The sequence below is a fragment of the Phalacrocorax carbo genome, chromosome 4 (genome assembly GCF_963921805.1).
Source record: "Phalacrocorax carbo chromosome 4, bPhaCar2.1, whole genome shotgun sequence".
In the NCBI taxonomy this organism is placed as follows: Eukaryota; Metazoa; Chordata; class Aves; order Suliformes; family Phalacrocoracidae; genus Phalacrocorax; species Phalacrocorax carbo.
Genome location: NC_087516.1, coordinates 79,979,248 through 79,995,279, shown reverse-complemented (window position 1 = coordinate 79,995,279; position 16,032 = coordinate 79,979,248). Strand labels below are relative to the sequence as shown.

The window sequence follows — 16,032 nt, the reverse complement described above, 5'->3', positions numbered from 1 at the left end:
ACCTGATTTCTGCGTGTATTTTGTGATACAGCTGTTTGAGGCAGGCTGCAATTGTAAGCCCCCATTTTATAGAGCATCATTATGAGGGATGGGTATAGCTGTGTAAAACAGAACGAGGTCTCTTATCTCGCTGCCAGCTCTAACACCTGTATTTCTTGCCTGTGTTCAGCAGACTGTATGTGTACTTGAGCTTCTGCAAACCACAGATTATGCATGCAGTGTAAATACAAGAGCCAATAAAAATTACGCTTATGTACATTTATAGCTCTGTGCGATAATATCCATGAAATACTGTTTTGGGTGCACTGGCTTGTGTTTATTAAGCTTGACTTTAATGCACAATACTCAAAATACTCAAAAGAAGGAGTTCCCCCAGTGAACAATGTCAATCCCAAGCCTAATACTCTCTTGCATGGTGAAACTGCTGACTGTGGTGGGATTTGGGTGCAGGTTTCCGGACAGTGTGATCTGTTTTAGCTTTCTTCTGAAATGATGAAGCCAGGAGGAGCCAACAGGTCTTAATGAACAGAATTTCTGTTGTAGTACTGGGGATCTTAAAGCAACCTTGACTGTTGTTCTCAGGTATAACGATGTGCTCTCCCATCCTGAAGACCCTGTTACCTTCTTACCCATGTTTAAAAAAATGAACAAAGAAATACCACATTAGGTGAAGAATGAATGTATCATACTTCCAAATAATTATTGTGGCTTTCCTTGCAGAAAGTGACACAAGGTGTCACCTCTACCTGCAGCTAAAACAGAGGTGGGAACATATGGTCAACAAATGGGAAATGCAAGAGAAAATGTCATCAGCATCAAGCTGTCTCCCCCTAATACTCAATAAAGGTACTGGAGCACAAATAAAACTTATGACATCAAGCAATTTTTTCTGTGTATTGTTCTGGATCTCTGGTTTATATTTGGATGCCCACTGTGAAGTCAAAGAACAATGAAAAGGGGTTTGCTTTAACTTTGGAGGACTTACAGAAGTGCAGCTGTGGAACAGGGAGTTACTTTCCCAAGCAAGATATGGTGCTGAGGATGAGAAAGCAGGGGAGGATACAAAACTGCTCTGAAGACATGGCTGGGACCTCTCTGATAGCTATCGGGAAGGCTGTCATATCAGGAAGATAAATTTCTCCCACAGAGAGGATTTCACAGGAAGCCTTTTGATACGAAATGTTCTCATAAGTAAATTGTACAGCTCATATAGATTCAAGGTTAAGAGGTTGGTACAACCCCTGTCCAAAAGTTAGAAGGAAATAAAACTCTAATAGCAGCAGCCTTTCACTGACATCAGATCCTTATTTATAGGCACCCTAAGGAGTCTCAACCCTTCAGTGATAGGGACGTGGGCTTTATTTTGCTGTAGTTGAAGTTGCAAACAGATTCTATTACAAGCCCTGTTTTCATGCTATGCTGTAGATTTTACTCCTAGAGGAATTTACATTTCCTGAAAATACCAGGAGAATTTCCCCATAGGTTTAAAGATGAACAGACCATGTATTTTTGAGATGCAGATTATTTAAAAAAATTACTTGTCCGTTTAAAATCTCAACTATATTTGGGTCTCTGGGCCAGGCTACACCAAAAGCATGAAGGGGCCATGCCAGAATGAAGGCTGACAGTAAAGCAGAACTGTAGAAAGGAGAAGCAGTAATCTAAAATGCCTCTGTACTAACACCCCGCCAAGCAGGAGGTGGGAAGGGGGAAAGTCTGGCAAGAAAAGAAAACAGTTAAGCCATTTTTAATGAATTTTCTTTAAAGGTTGTTAGGAAAATATTTTCCTAAACAAGGGAATAAACTGCTTCCAACTGCTTGTTCAGGCATCTGCCTCTGCCTGCTTCCTGATGTGCCTCGGTTTATGGGAGGCATGAAGGGGCAGCTGCTGGCTGGCCCTTCTGAGCTGCGAAGGGCTGAGGCTTGTGTTCCCTGAGCACCAGAGAAAGCCCCACTGTGTCACTCTGCTCTTTGAGGGGCTCCGGTTGCTTGGCATTTCTATGCCTTGTCAGAGACCACACAGTGTCTTTTCCAGAATGAGCTTTTATAGATTTCAGGTTTTCTTTGTCATGCTCAATAAGCAAGTAGAATTACCCTGAAAAGACTCTAAATGGTTTCCACCTGACCTTGGAGTACAAGTACTCTGGGCAATGCTAGGAGGATAGCTCTTGTAAGTTAACAACTCAAATGAACAACAATGAAACATCATTATCTATAAATATTAGCAACAGGGTGGCTATGTAAAAAGCATATTTTCAAGCAGGTCATCTAAAAAAAAAAGCACAGTGAAATCTAGCAGCTTCACTTATGTGCTTCATTCGCTTCAAGGTTTCTCACAAACCATACGCGACATTTAGGGTTCACTGCAACTTTCTGCCTCCCTTATCGAGTACGTTTGTACCAGACTTCAGCACGCTGATAACCTGTGTATAAACCCCTTCCTGAAGCTTAAAAGGCCGGCTGATAGCTGCTGAGATTTCACTGCTTCAGATCCATATGGTCTCGCAAGGTTGCTTGGGTGAAGGGCTGCTACCTCTCCAGAAAGCCTGCGTCAGTTAAAAAGGCTAAGGTAAAATTCAGCCCAAGTTTGAGTCAGAGAAAGGGGCTTTTGGGGGCTGAATTTTCAATCTTCCTGCCTTGTTTGCATATCTGTGTAAATATGTATAATATAGATAAACATTAAAACGGCTTGGAAAGCATAGCTGTAATATGTAAAGGTATCCGTGTGAACATTTTGATAACTTTTACTCACTATTGCAAACTCTTTGTTGAGGATCATCTGCTCCACCAGTGACGACTCATTGTGGAAGAGATGAGGCTGCATGTGACTCCACATATGGGGAAACCACCAAAACTCATCCACGGATCTCAACAGCAGGTCATCGCCTTCATCCTCCTCCTCAGTCCCTGCAAAAGAAAGAAGGGGAAAAAAAAAAAACCAGTTAATGGAAAGCAACAGCAGAAAATGCCCATAATTTTATTTTTTAAACACAGAAGAGGCTGCCATAAACCCTAACATCCTTGGCCTGGATGTCTCACCGCCCTGTGAGACAGGCTCTACCATATCACGAAAGGAGTGAGGTGAGCTACCAGTGGATGGTAGCTATCCCTTTCTATTCCTGGCACAGTGTTAACGGACAGTAATTCTAACAGGAATTAGTCTTCAAGTGCTGATTGTTGTCCTATGTAATGCGCTAGGAATATTTAGAAGTTCAGGCTCCCCATGAAGGTGGAGGTTGGATGGGCTTGTACCCACCTGCTTTGGTCCCATCAGACACTGCGCGGTTGTAGCTGGCCAGGGCGGCATGCAGAGAGCTGCGTGCCAGAGCCTTGCCAAATCCCCACCCCGCACCCGTAGCTGCCTTGTTATTAGCCTCCGTAAACTGAAATCTGGTAATTCTGGTAAAGTGGGAAACAAGTTTGCCGTAGTTTCAAAATATAATTAGGTGGAAAACATGAAGCGGTAATGGCAAAGGCTTTCCAAATGTTGTTTCCTACGGTTCGGTATTCAACTTTTGCCAGGTTTAATCTTGATGTAAAATCAATAAAAACTCCTGTGTTAGTGAAGAGTATCTGCTCCAGGCAGAAGCAAGCACGTGTGGTTGTGACAAAGAAAACCTTCCATTTGAGAAACGATACAGGGCTGCTTCCACCATGTGCAGACAAATGTCTGCAGTGCTTTTTGAAATTGGAAAGGCAAAGTTACGTTTCAGTAACTTTACCCCTCAACTTACAATATTCGCTTTATTAGCAGTCTCCCCTTGTGTTCCTTTACCATTTAAATGCTTTTATTTAGCTTCAGTCACAGAAATAATTGTCAAAATCAGTCTACTGGTGCAAACATAGGTATCTTTTCTTCTTACAAGCCTTTCAATGTTTTGCAAAACTCATTGGAGGAAAATGCCTCGTGGATGTCACTGTTTACTTTTGTGGCATGAGGCAGGAACACACAGAGATGGCTGTTCAGTGCATGCACTTCAGCTCTTTATTTTTATTTTCCACTTCTGCAGTGGTTGGTTTGTTGTTTTGGGGTTGGTTTTTTTTTTTGAAGAATGCTACTACACAAGCAGAGCGTTACTTTGAAACTTTCTCCTGGTGTCGCTGAATCGCGCTACCTCCCCTCTTTGCAGCATTCTGCAAGTCCTAAGAAAGCTGCTCCTGCTGACGGAGTGCTGCTGGAAAAAGAAAACAACCTTGTTTTCTAGGTAACTCCTTTCTGAAAAGAAAGGACCGATGGCTGCTCCTTCATGCAAAACTTCTGTATGCTGCATCTGTTGAATGACCGCTCTCCTGCCTTTTGGGGTATGTGGTTCACCTGAGTCACCCAGGCACGTGCACGGGAGATGTGAGTGGGGGAACAAACTTAACAAGGGCTTTCAAGATAGGACAGAAGAGAAAGGGATGGGAGTTTGTGAAGCCATCGAAGATCTCTTCGGTAACCCGAAGGTAGAAAATTGAAGGTAGGGATGAAGAGGAAAAAAGTGGGTATTCAAATGTATTAAAAATTACACTAATTCGACATAAAGTTTAGGTCAAAGTATAATTTAGTGCCTTATTAACATCTGAAGTAGAGTATGCTTCTTGAAATTATTTCATTATTAAAAACTGTATTTTAAAATCCTATTTTTCCTTCGAGTTTCTTTGAGAATTTAGATACAACTAATCAAACTTTGTGCTTTGTTTTACCATAACAAAAGTCAAACAAGATAAAGCATAACGCTTTCCAGTTTAAATAAAACCAGCCCCACCCTGTAATGGCAGAGCTCAAACAGAAAGATCGGAAGTTTAACGTTTGGTGGTGGTGTCAGTTTTGAGGATAATTTTCTTTACAAGTCTTTTAAAAGAGTGTTTGAGTTTTATAAATTCTTAAGTAGCGTTACCTCCAAAAATCTCGTGCAAAGGTTTAATGGAGCATTTGGTGAGTGCCCTTATTGTTCAAATATTTTTTTCCCAATCCCTTGGTCAGAGTATTGGAGGCAAAACAAAGGATTTTGAGGTTTTAATTTCTTGTACAATCACTATTCTTTATGTAACTTTCTATCTTCATTTTAATGTGAAATCTGAAAAATGCAGTAGACCTGCAATCAAGGAGGTGACCATACATCTGCTTTGAGACGCAGTGTGCACTTCACACAGGTAGGTAATAATTCAAAGTTTGTTTGCGCGTAATAAATAATCCCATAATTTAAAACTACAACTGCAACTTCGAGGTCTCTTTCAAGCTCAAAAGTGAAACTAAGTTTGAGGTTGCTATCAATAATCTTGTAAATCTTAAATGCAAATCCTGAGAACATCTTAATTTCTGTTGCCACAGCATGAACATGTGGAAAGTGTTTGCTAAAACTGCACAGCTAATAAAGTCTACTCAGTTTTCCCTAATAGTGTTACGTCTACAGTGCGTAGTTTGCCAGTGCCACAGAAGGGAATGGTGGTGGTGAGAAGACGAGCAGGGAGGCTGATGTGTCAGCTATTGTGCTTGCGCGCAGGCTACCGACTAGAATGGGGATTTGTAGTACAGGTGTCAGCGATGTCTTTTGATGAAAATGTATAACTGTTTAATCTGCCAACACATTCCCAGGCTCATCCCCCTCCTGTAGTTTTAAAATTATCCAAGTTTTGGAAAAGAGAGCAAAATCACACATTAAGGTAGTCGATAAGGCACAGCAGTCACAGTGCCCTAATAAAACATGTTGGATATCTGATACTAAAAGCCTCTCTGGGTAAAGAAGCCACATTTACAGTAATTAAAGAATACCTTTCCATGTTTTATTTATAATGAGTCAATAAAGAGTATATCGCATGGAGAATACTTTGAAACCTTTCTGCTAAGCTGATGTGACAAAACGCCACCACCAACCTGTAAATGAAGTGTTCACTTAAAAACTCAGGCGCATCGCTGAGTACAGGCGGCAGCGGCAGGTCCCTTAATGGAGGCAGCGACATGCTTCAACTCATTAAGTGGTTCTGTGCTATTTTACTAAGCCTTGAGAGCCTTAGGAGGACAGGCACACATGCGTCTTCTCCTATTTTCTCTCTCTACAGCAGCAGCAAATCCGAACTTGGTCAGCATTATATCAGCTGGGCAACAAGACCTGCGACAACAATATGGAGGCCGTTGGGATGAGCGAAGCAAAAATGTATTGGCAGGTCAGGGGGGGTTGATTTTTGTAGGAAAGCTGCGTGTTTTGTGCCAGCTGCTGTTCAGGATGTCGTAGCATTTATAAAAATATTATTCCTTTTTCCACCTCCTCCCTTCCTTGAGCTACCTTTCTCTGCAGTGGACACTGATGACCGAGACCAGCTTTACTCTGTAGGTGGTCACAACCGCGCAGCATCCTGCTTTAGAGCAGCTCAGAGCCTTGGTCTATTTTTGTTTATTTTGCCGTATTACATGTCTGTCCAATTAATCTCCAGAAGGAATAACTACACGGGCAGGTCAAGATGAAGTGAGGAGAATACTGAAGTTCTGTCTCCAAAGTTGCTCTCTAATCACACATCTGCCACTGGCTTGTTATATGACTCCAGGCAAGTAATTCCATCTCTTTCTCTACCTCTCATTTTTCTCAGGTTCTGCAGCCTGTATCTTTAGTCTGTAAGGTTTCCTGGGCAGCAGTTGCTTAGCATTATGTGCTTGCACAAGGGGAAAACAGCCTGCACTTTGAAAGTGACAGTGATACAAATACATCATTTTGGTTTCCTTCTCTCTACTCATCCCTTAAATGCTTCCTCACCTCCCCTTCTCCCAGGGACCTCGGTACTTTCCTGGCGGGTGGTGAAATGGAGACATAAGAGCTGGATAAGCTCATCTGTTTGGTGTTCAGATGCTGGCTGTCAAAAGGGGAGTACCTACACTGAGAGGGGTGACCTGCCTTACTCCGCAGCTACCTCATGGCCTGTGACAGCTGGGACTATACCACTGCTAGCTTTTAAACTCACCCTCCCATCCTCTTGCTGCTGTAGTGCCACCTCCTCCGCTCCAGATAAGCCTCTCCACTTCCCTAGCATCACTCCTTGAGTGCCACTAAATGTGGCCGAATGGGTTGACAGCTGAGGATTTGGGAGCTGGTCTTCAAAGGTGGGAAGGGTGCGGGGTTCGGAAAAGAGAAGGACAGGAGGTGTCTCCTTTGATGTGCATCGCTGAATATGTCTTTTTTTGCCTTAGCAGAACTAGGGAGCAGCATGGCTCAGTGGCAGCAGAGGGAAGCCTGAGTGGAGGCGCAGCAAAGCGTTAAGGAGGAGGCAAAGGGGGACGAAAAACAAAAGTGAAAAGATAAAGGGGCATTGTGCTGTGGAGAAATGGCGCAAAAGAGGGAAAGGCGTCCTGAGGAGGAGGAGACGTAAAAGCGCCTAATCTTCCACAGAAACACAGTGCAAGGTGCAACTTGTTACTGCGTAGAGTGTGAGAGGAGCAGGGTTTCAATACGAGTTTCTTTTCATCTTGTTGTCCTTTTATCATCCCTCCTGATTTGCAGACTGCTGAGACAGATTACCTTTACAGTCATAACAAGATCTTGTGCATCCCATTCAAACGCTTCTGCCTCTTCAGAGGTTATGAGACATGATTTTTCCAATCTCTTATATTTCATTATACCTATCATACTGGAAAAACCTTAGTATGTCTTCCGTGCTGACCTGCCTTTTGTGGAATTATAGTGATCTGAGCAGCTACTTTGCCTGCTTAATAACCCTAAGATTTACTACCGCATGTCTTTCAGAAAGTACCGCGGGCATCTATGTGTTCCTGAGAAGCTCACCTGTAGCGTACCTTTGCGCCTTTGGACACTGAATTAGACACCAGATGCTAAAATGGTAGAGCATGTATTTCCCACTGCTCCACCGAGTCAAGATCTTATTTAAAGAGGGCGTGTTTAAAGCTAGGCTTAAAACCCTGTCACCTATTTAACTGCAGCTACCTGAGAGCATGAAGTTCCTTCTTACCTGTGTGGTAAAATTTTCCTGAAAATCCAAGGTTGAAGGTAAAATTTGCAACCTGAGTGCGCAGTAAATTTTGAGTCTCTAGTAAAGCCTGAAATAAATAAGAAATTAACATGCATTTAGAAAAATGAATATTAATTTTTGGAATGCCTCATTTTAAATGTTGTGTCCAACTGAGGAGATACAAAAATATAAGATCCTGTTAAATGTTTCACATTTTATTTCGGGCTCATTCTTTTTTATAAGACTATTACAGTGAGATTAATTTGTTCCATCAGCTTTGGTGGTCTTGCAACGGTAGTAATAGTACCTAAGTAGCAAAGTAGGTGGTAGTTCTGTAACTTGGACCAAGACACTGCACGATGCTTGCAGTGATCTATGGCAGAATTTGAATCCGGCCATTCGGAGGGATTGATACGCTGAATCACTAAGTCACCCATACTTTGGGTTATTAATGAAGCTTGATAAAATGTGCTTAAAATGCAAAGTAAAATTAGGAACGCTACTTGTCATCCAGATGCCGAGGCGTTGGGATTTACTTACCTGCCGAAACATTTTTGATTGTGTCTGAATACCAAATTCAGGCCTAAGTGTGAATGAGCAAAACTCCAGTTTTGACCTATGGTAGAAGTAGTGTCCATGTCAGGAATTAAATCCCTCTCTATTTTTATTCCTTCCTCCAGCCAAAGATAAGAGCAATCTAAATGAAATGGAGGAAAAGGGTATTGCTTGTAGAAGTAATAGGCGTTGTCTTGGTCACCTATCCATTTTTTCTTGGACGTATTTCCAGCCACTAGAGGAAGAGAAAAGATGGTTCAGGCTGCGTGAGCTATCTACATTCACTGTTATTTGTCAGCTCAGCACTGCTTCTAAAGATAGTCCTTGCTGCACAGATATCTTTCTGCTTTCAATCACCAGCCCACGTAATTTGGACATGCTACATATGTGAAACTGGTAGTGCATTTGTCTCCCTATTGGTCTTGCCGATGTTGAATGGGTTATAAGCTCTATTTTCATCAGTTTTCTGTGTCTCCATTATGTGGCTCTTGAGAACTTTTCCCATTATCTATTAATAACCTTTCTATTGATCGAGTGTTCATGTTCTTGCACAGTTCAAAGGCAAAATGAATGAATGCAGTGGTTTACACACGGGCCGAGTCCAGCTAATGTTTCCTTTCATTTGGAAAAAATTATATTTTGTATGGTCATTAGTAATTTCACTTCACAGGAAAATAGTTTCACCTTTTTGCACAACCCTCTTGACTAATTTAAAAAGCAGCGACAATAAACTCTGCTTGTGACCATGAACCAAAAGTATCGCCAGTCCGGTGTAAATGATGAACCCAGGGTTTAAGAAGCTGAGGTGCAGACTGACGGCCTCTGCAATCCCCGCCCAGAGCTAAGCAGGTCAGGTTTCTGTGGTCTCCTGATTTATCGTATTTCCTTTGCACTGCAGAGGGTTGGGACGTGCTGTCAGCGTGTGCTGTAGGACATTATCTTCTTAAAGTTACTGCCTCCCTCCTAATTACGCAGATATTTGGGCACCGCGCACGTTGGAGCACAAGCCTCTTCTGAAGCCTCGTTTGCTAACAGCCAGCCCCTGAGCAGGCGTCGTTCGGGGGCCAGGCAGCTCGGGAGTGTAATACAAGAGATTGTCAGGCGGTGTGCGTCTGCCTTCGTTTGTTTAAGTACAAACATTTATTGGGTGTTAAGGAAGATGTAAAACAAAGAGCGGGGTTATCGGCTGCAACAGTCACCAAGCAAATTCCTTTCCTTGCTAAAGGAAATATAGGGGTCTAATGACAGTAACTCTTTTGCTTTAGCATTAAATATTAAGATGGCAGTATGGTTTCCAGCCTATCTTGCCAGACATTTAATAAGTTGATAATTTCAATCCTGTGACAATTTCACACTTGAGATTATATTTACATAATATATAACAACTAAATGTTCGCTAAAATGTAAAACCTTAGAGCTCAACACCACTGTTAGCTAAGACATTGAGGAAAATCCCCAGCTGGTAAAAACTGGCGCTAAATTAACACCATTAAAGTCACAAGCATAGAATGTGAGTCGTCATATTTTAGAATGTAATTTTCCAAGCTATCTAGAGCATTTTATGTATGTTGAGAAAGACTGATGGGCCGAGCAAAATCAATTCAGTTTTCCTTTGAGGAAAGAACGTATTGAGAAATTATCATCACTTAACATATAGTATAAAAAGGTACACGAAACAAACATCATTACATCGCTTTGAGTTTTTTTTCTCTCATTGCCCTCACACTCACATCTCTGCGAGACGACAGAACTGCGGGACAGGCAGAAGGCTGCCAGCTCAGCGAGGTCTCATTAAAAACACAGAGCGAAGGATTAAGATGTAAATCCTGTAACCTGCAGCGTGTCAAGCAATTTTCTCTGTCTAAAGGGCAAATCTGTCACTCAAACTGGATTTGGCTTGGTCCTAAAGACTTGTTTAATTGCGATTTCCATATGTGCATATTAATATATTTAATATGCAGCTAAACTTAATTTTCATGACCTCACCTTTTTTTAATACTAAGAATATATTGTCGGCTAAGTCAGTCCAAACTTATTTTGTCACTGCTTGCCTGTTTGTGTGTGGGTTTAATGTCTTCCACGTCCTTAACATAAAAATCCCAGTCTCTGTTTAGTTGATTAGGGTCTGCCTTCCCTATTTTTAATAAACATATATTCAAACAAAATCGCTAATGGCTCATACTGCCTTCGCTGGTAACTTTGCATAGTAAATGATGAGAACTTTTGTCTCCTGGAGGTACAGACACGCAGCACAGAAAAGTGCCACGGCGGGAGAAGAGCAGACGATTTTCCTCCATCGCCCTTCTCGCACTCTCCCGGGTGGGCGAACCCTGCCTGTTTGTGGGGATAGCCGCCAACGCTGCCGCTCGGGCAGTCCTCCCGCTGCCCGGCTCCTGCGTGGTGCAGGGTGGAGGAGCTGCGCATCCCTGGTATCCAGGGCCAGAAACCTTTCTGGAACTTGCACAGCCTTCACGCCAGGCAGAAGGTATTTATTTTATTCAAAGGGTTTGCAGGATGGGGAAGGGCTCGTGAATTTTAACAGCTGGAAAACCTACCCAAGGCCAGGTGCAAACACAGCTATTCACGCTCTGCCTGGTCGTGCTGTCCCCAGCCTCCCTTGGCAGCCCCCCTCCCCTGGGGGCTCGCCTCTCCCTGTCTCATCCCCATCCCGTTGCATGCTGACCTTGGACTTTGCTGCCTGCACAGAGGGAGAAAGGTAGGCGCTGCCCACAACTGCAGCAGAAGGGCAATTCCTGTAGAGGAATGTGGATTAAAACAAAAAAGGCATGACAAATCTTATTTTGCAGGGCAGACTTTTCTCCCGGATATTTCATCTGACCACAGTATTTAAGTTCCATCTGCCAGTGTGTGTCTTTGCCTCCAGTCCGTGGGATTACTTTTTATTATTTCTCTGAGTACTGGGGCTTAAAAGGGCTGTAAATGGAGGAAAACTACTTGCATGTGAAAATACAGTTAACGTTCCCCATTGAACTCATAGGGGGGTGTTAAAGCAACAGCTGGAACTCACTGTTGTTTTATTTTTGGATAGTTAAATAGATCATGCTAAATAATTATCGTTCTCCAAGGAAAGAACCACGGAGTACACCCGCACGTGGGCAAACGGGCGCGTCTCAGTGCCAGGCTAAGCAAAATTCATTTCTGGTTTTGGTTTCTGATTGTTTTCTTTTGTTTTGTTTTTTTTTTTTTTTTAAGGTAATCCAAGCTGTCCTTTCAAATACAAACCCTTAATTGCCTGGAATCTCTCAGAACTTGTGGGTTTCGTTTTATTAATTGATTCTTTGCTTTGTCAAGGAGGTTTCTCTCTGTGACACCCACAAGATACGGTTTCTTTTTTATATTGCATTTACATTCAGCAGTCTTTTACATTAATCCATATAATTACCTTTTGTAGATTTGAAGTTGCCGTGTCTTTATTCTTCATAATTGGCGCATCTATTAAGCAGAAGTGATATTTTCCTGCTATGTCCTTGTTAATTATAACTCTATCCTTCATTTACATAATAAACTTTTTGGGGCAATTTCTGCAGTAACATTTCATGCCTAATAGGAAGCAATTTGCTTTCCTTTATTAAGTACATTAAAACTTCATGCCCCAGACATCATTGACTGTAAACATTTGATTCTGCTCAAATTTAATGCACCAAGGCATTTTGCTCTGCCATATTAGGTTTATTTATGTGCTATGTTCTGGATTGTTAGCTGCTAATGAGACTTCGGCTTTTATTGCTCTAAGGCCTGAACACTAACCTCATTTTAATGAGTTCATTATTTGCTGCCTTCTGAATGGAAGACAACAAATTTTCCTTTTAATTAAAGGTCAAAACACCTCTGGCTAAAGAAAGTGAAGAGGTTATCAAACCCTTAGAGGAGGTAAAAGAATGACTCTCTGATTTTTGATGCCAAGCATGGGCAGGCCAGGCTGAGGTAGAAGGTGTTTCTCTGGGGACCAAAACTCCAAATCTAAGCCAAGTGATAACAACGCTAAAGTGTGGTACTAGTCTTCCCAAGACATTGGGGAAAAAAAAGAAGCCCAAACCAAAAGAAACCCCTCAAGAAAACCAACAAACCCTCCCCCAAACCCCCTGAAAGCCAGCCAAAGTAATTAAAGAGGCTTTACTCCTAACCCAAAGGTCTGCGTGGATCAATACTACTGCTAAAGCATGAGCCCTTCCTTGCATGTGCAATGATTTATAGGGTGCAGAGGACAGGTGCCAGATTAATTGAGCCAACAAAAACTAATCTCATGTTTCTTATCGGGGAAAGTGAGGCAAATGTGATCAATATTGGGGGCTGTTGGGAGTGAGACAGAGGTGTACGCAACCGTGTGTTTGTGTCTGTGCAAATGCACGTAAAGGGGATTAGCGATCCCCCTCCGTGAAAATACAGAGTGGAAACTTCAGACAAACAAAAGAAAAAAAACATTCATTAAAGGAATTAACACACAGATCCTGGGCCTGGCGTTTTACACCTGGGCACCATCTTAAGGCAGGCTAACAAACTTTGGTTCATGTACCTCTCACTCGAGAAGCTGCTCACATCACAGGTAACACTGCTAGAGACAGGAAAAGCGTTTGGGAAAGAAGGGACCGGTGTCTGTGGGAACAGCTGGTGAAAAGTTAAAACCTGGTTTTGGAGGGAAATCCTAACAGCCTGTGAAACGTAAACGTCATTTAGCATGAAAACTGAAACCGTCAAAACGTCCTTATAACAGCTCTAAACATTATTTCTGTAAAGCTGAACGGAAATTCCTGCCTTTTGCAGATGTTTCAGGGACCTTCCCAGAAGTTGCTAAACATGTCTGAGAGCATCAGGAGGAGCCTAGGAGGGACCCAAGATTTGCAGGACTCAACATTACGCCAACGTGGAGCCGGAAGCCCAGTGTTTCATTCGGGCTTCTGGTCATACCTGTGGCCTTCCAGAGGCAATATCGTGAATGTGGATTTTGGGAACCAGAAAAAAACTCAAGACCTTGGAGGTTCCTGTCTCTGTGGCAGGGATCTCTGTGGTCATGATGCCCAGCCTACGGGCGTTCCGCGAGGTAGAGCTGCCCAAGGAAACATGATCCCGAGTTTCTATGCAGCCTGTCCATGAGGACTGCACAAAGTGGAGGACAGATGAGAAAGGATCTAGTTCTTCATGCAGTTTGGAAGGAGATCAAGGGAAGGAGGGGAAGGTAGGTATTTCTGCTTTTCAGTGTGTCTATAATTTGCTGTCATCATGAATTATTTTATTTCCGCGGACTCATTCTAGGAAGTGCTTCTGGCACAGGAGGATGTGCCAGTGTCTGGCATCCCAGGGCTACACGGCCAAGGTTATGTTGCCGCATCACCATCTGAGGGATTATGACTGAGAATCTTGTCAAAAATGTGCTAACTTGCCATTACTCAAAGTCATCATTCATTTGGGAAGGGATCCTAGTGCTGGGTAGCGACTCCACTGCTGCAGGTTTTCTTTCTTTCGTGTGTGTGCGTAAAATACATATATGCTCACTACACACCCATTGCTATTTATTTATAGGTACTGTAGGTATAAAATATATGCAAATATAAATGTAGATATTCTTTAGAGTAAATCTTCCTATATGTGATGTTTAGATACGATGCTCAGTAAATAGGATTTTTGCCTGGGCCAGGTTGCCCAGAAGGGCTGGGAAATATGTCCTTTGAGAGATGATCTGATCTAACTGGGAAGTTACCTCTGCTTTGAGCAGGGGCTTAGACTAGATCAGCTCGAGAAACCCCTTCCAACCAAAATTACTTTAAGATTTGATGAAGATTTTCCCTTTATTTTTCACTTCAAGACAGTTTTCTCAGGCTTCTGTGCTACATACTTGTTATTAATACCAGGAAGCCTTTTAATGCATTTATTCATTTTTGTTCCTAGCATCTGTCCTTAATGCTCTGCAGTTATATAGCCCGGAGGTTTACTCCCAAGCTGTTCTGTGCAGCAATTTGCTGGTGGTCTGTAGAAAGTTGGAGGACTACAAAGGAGTAGTTTTGCTCTTGATTTCCAGCTGAAAATTTGCAGAGGAAGAAAAAAAAGGCAAATACTTTCAGCAGTGTTTCTTTCCACTGCAAGCAGATGCTGTCAGGATTTGATTTTTGCCTCTTCCTGTTCTTGCTCCCTCCCCGAAATCTATGCTAGGAAAAAAAAATCTGACGATGCATGATGTGGTCTTGGCAGTCTTCAGAGTCAATGCAATCTCTGTCGGACTGCCATGAAATAGTAATAATCACGGTAACCATCATAAGGATGGTATGAAATAGCTAGGCACACGCTTTTTTCTGATAGGACAACTGAATTTAAAGAATAATGTCTAGCCTGGCATCACCGACAGGGTCACTGCATGACCAAGACTCCAGGTTCCTTAGGTTTTGGTGTGGAGCACAAATTCCCGCCATAAGGGGGACAATCAAACCAGCTGTGTCTGCACTTCTTAAAAGACAGCTCGGTGAGGAATTCATAAACCGGGTGAAGCTGAGTCATTGATTCCTGTGTGGTGAGGATTTCAGCCCACTTCACATGCTTATAACAAAGTTTTAATAGAAAATTATTTAATATTATAGTGTAGGAATTATAAAGAATTCACGGTATTGACTCGCTGGCTAGATTTTGAAAGGAGTTTAGGGGTTAAAGTTAGTCAAACCCTTAATGGGATTTTGAAATCACTTGTACTATTTACCCTATGCCAAAACTGATTTGAATAGCTGTTAACCAGGCGCTGGATCAATGGGCAACTGTCAGCCCTCACAGATTTACATTCCCTCTTAAGAGACTTTTCACCCAGTGCATTATACAGACGGTGTAATTCCCAGGGCTGGCTGCAGCCCACTCGCCGCACCCAGCGAAGGGAGGAGGGCTTCGGCCGCTGCCCTGCCTTCCTGAGATACGGGACTTCGCTTCTCTTTGTATTTATTTCTGTGAAGTACTATGCTAATCTATAGCGCCGTATAAATAATTAAGAGGAAGGTCTCTGATGGTGCTGAACACAGCCAGCTCTCTCTGCAGATCTATTTTTTATTATAGAGCTATTACTTGAGTCTGTTCAGCATTTCCCTGGAGTAGCTGCCTTAGTGTGAGGTCTGAGAGGATATGTGGGTTCATTTGAAACAAGAAAAAAAGTCATGTTTTGCACTCATGTGTAACGTGTTTATTGCAAACAGAGGAATCTATTTTTCCTTTGAGTGGAATGCCCAATTTATCAGATCTACTTCTGCTGCGATTTCATAACTCTGTCCTAAAGTGAGAAAACTGTCAGGAGTCTAATTGCATTTAATTCAGCACAGAGGAATGCATCTGTTCCACTAAAGGTTCAGCTAGTTTCAGCTGAATGAGATGAATGGGGTGATATTGCACCAAATTTACTTAGCTACTCATGAGTAACTGGCTAATAACATCACCTGAGAGCTCAGAAGGTGGCTTTTGGTGTTAAGTATTATAGGAGAGATGATGCTACGACAGTGACACAGATACCCCGACAGTGAGAGCGCCCTGACCAACCCCACACGTGTGGGTGCA

The 16,032-nt window shown here is 42.5% G+C and overlaps 1 protein-coding gene and 1 long non-coding RNA gene across 3 annotated transcripts in view; one reads left to right on the top strand and one right to left on the bottom strand.

The window, feature by feature from the left end:
* The window catches only part of LOC135313185 (uncharacterized), a 93,697-nt gene extending 90,839 nt beyond the window's left edge, over nt 1–2,858 (top strand). Inside the window, exons 3-4 of the long non-coding RNA XR_010372814.1 lie at nt 721–846; nt 2,774–2,858. This is a non-coding gene — a long non-coding RNA (uncharacterized LOC135313185). The remainder of the gene's footprint in view (nt 1–720; nt 847–2,773) is intronic.
* Nucleotides 1–16,032, bottom strand: part of LOC104052011 (bifunctional heparan sulfate N-deacetylase/N-sulfotransferase 4) — a 106,707-nt gene that overhangs the window by 51,752 nt on the left and 38,923 nt on the right. For both annotated transcript variants that reach the window (XR_010372812.1, XM_064450567.1), the window contains exons 3-4: nt 7,939–8,026; nt 2,753–2,907 (exon numbers count right to left, since the gene is read on the bottom strand). Coding sequence is in view for 1 of the 2 variants with exons in the window: in XM_064450567.1 (XP_064306637.1) it covers nt 2,753–2,907; nt 7,939–8,026 (243 nt within the window). In the remaining variant the exon portion in view is untranslated. The remainder of the gene's footprint in view (nt 1–2,752; nt 2,908–7,938; nt 8,027–16,032) is intronic.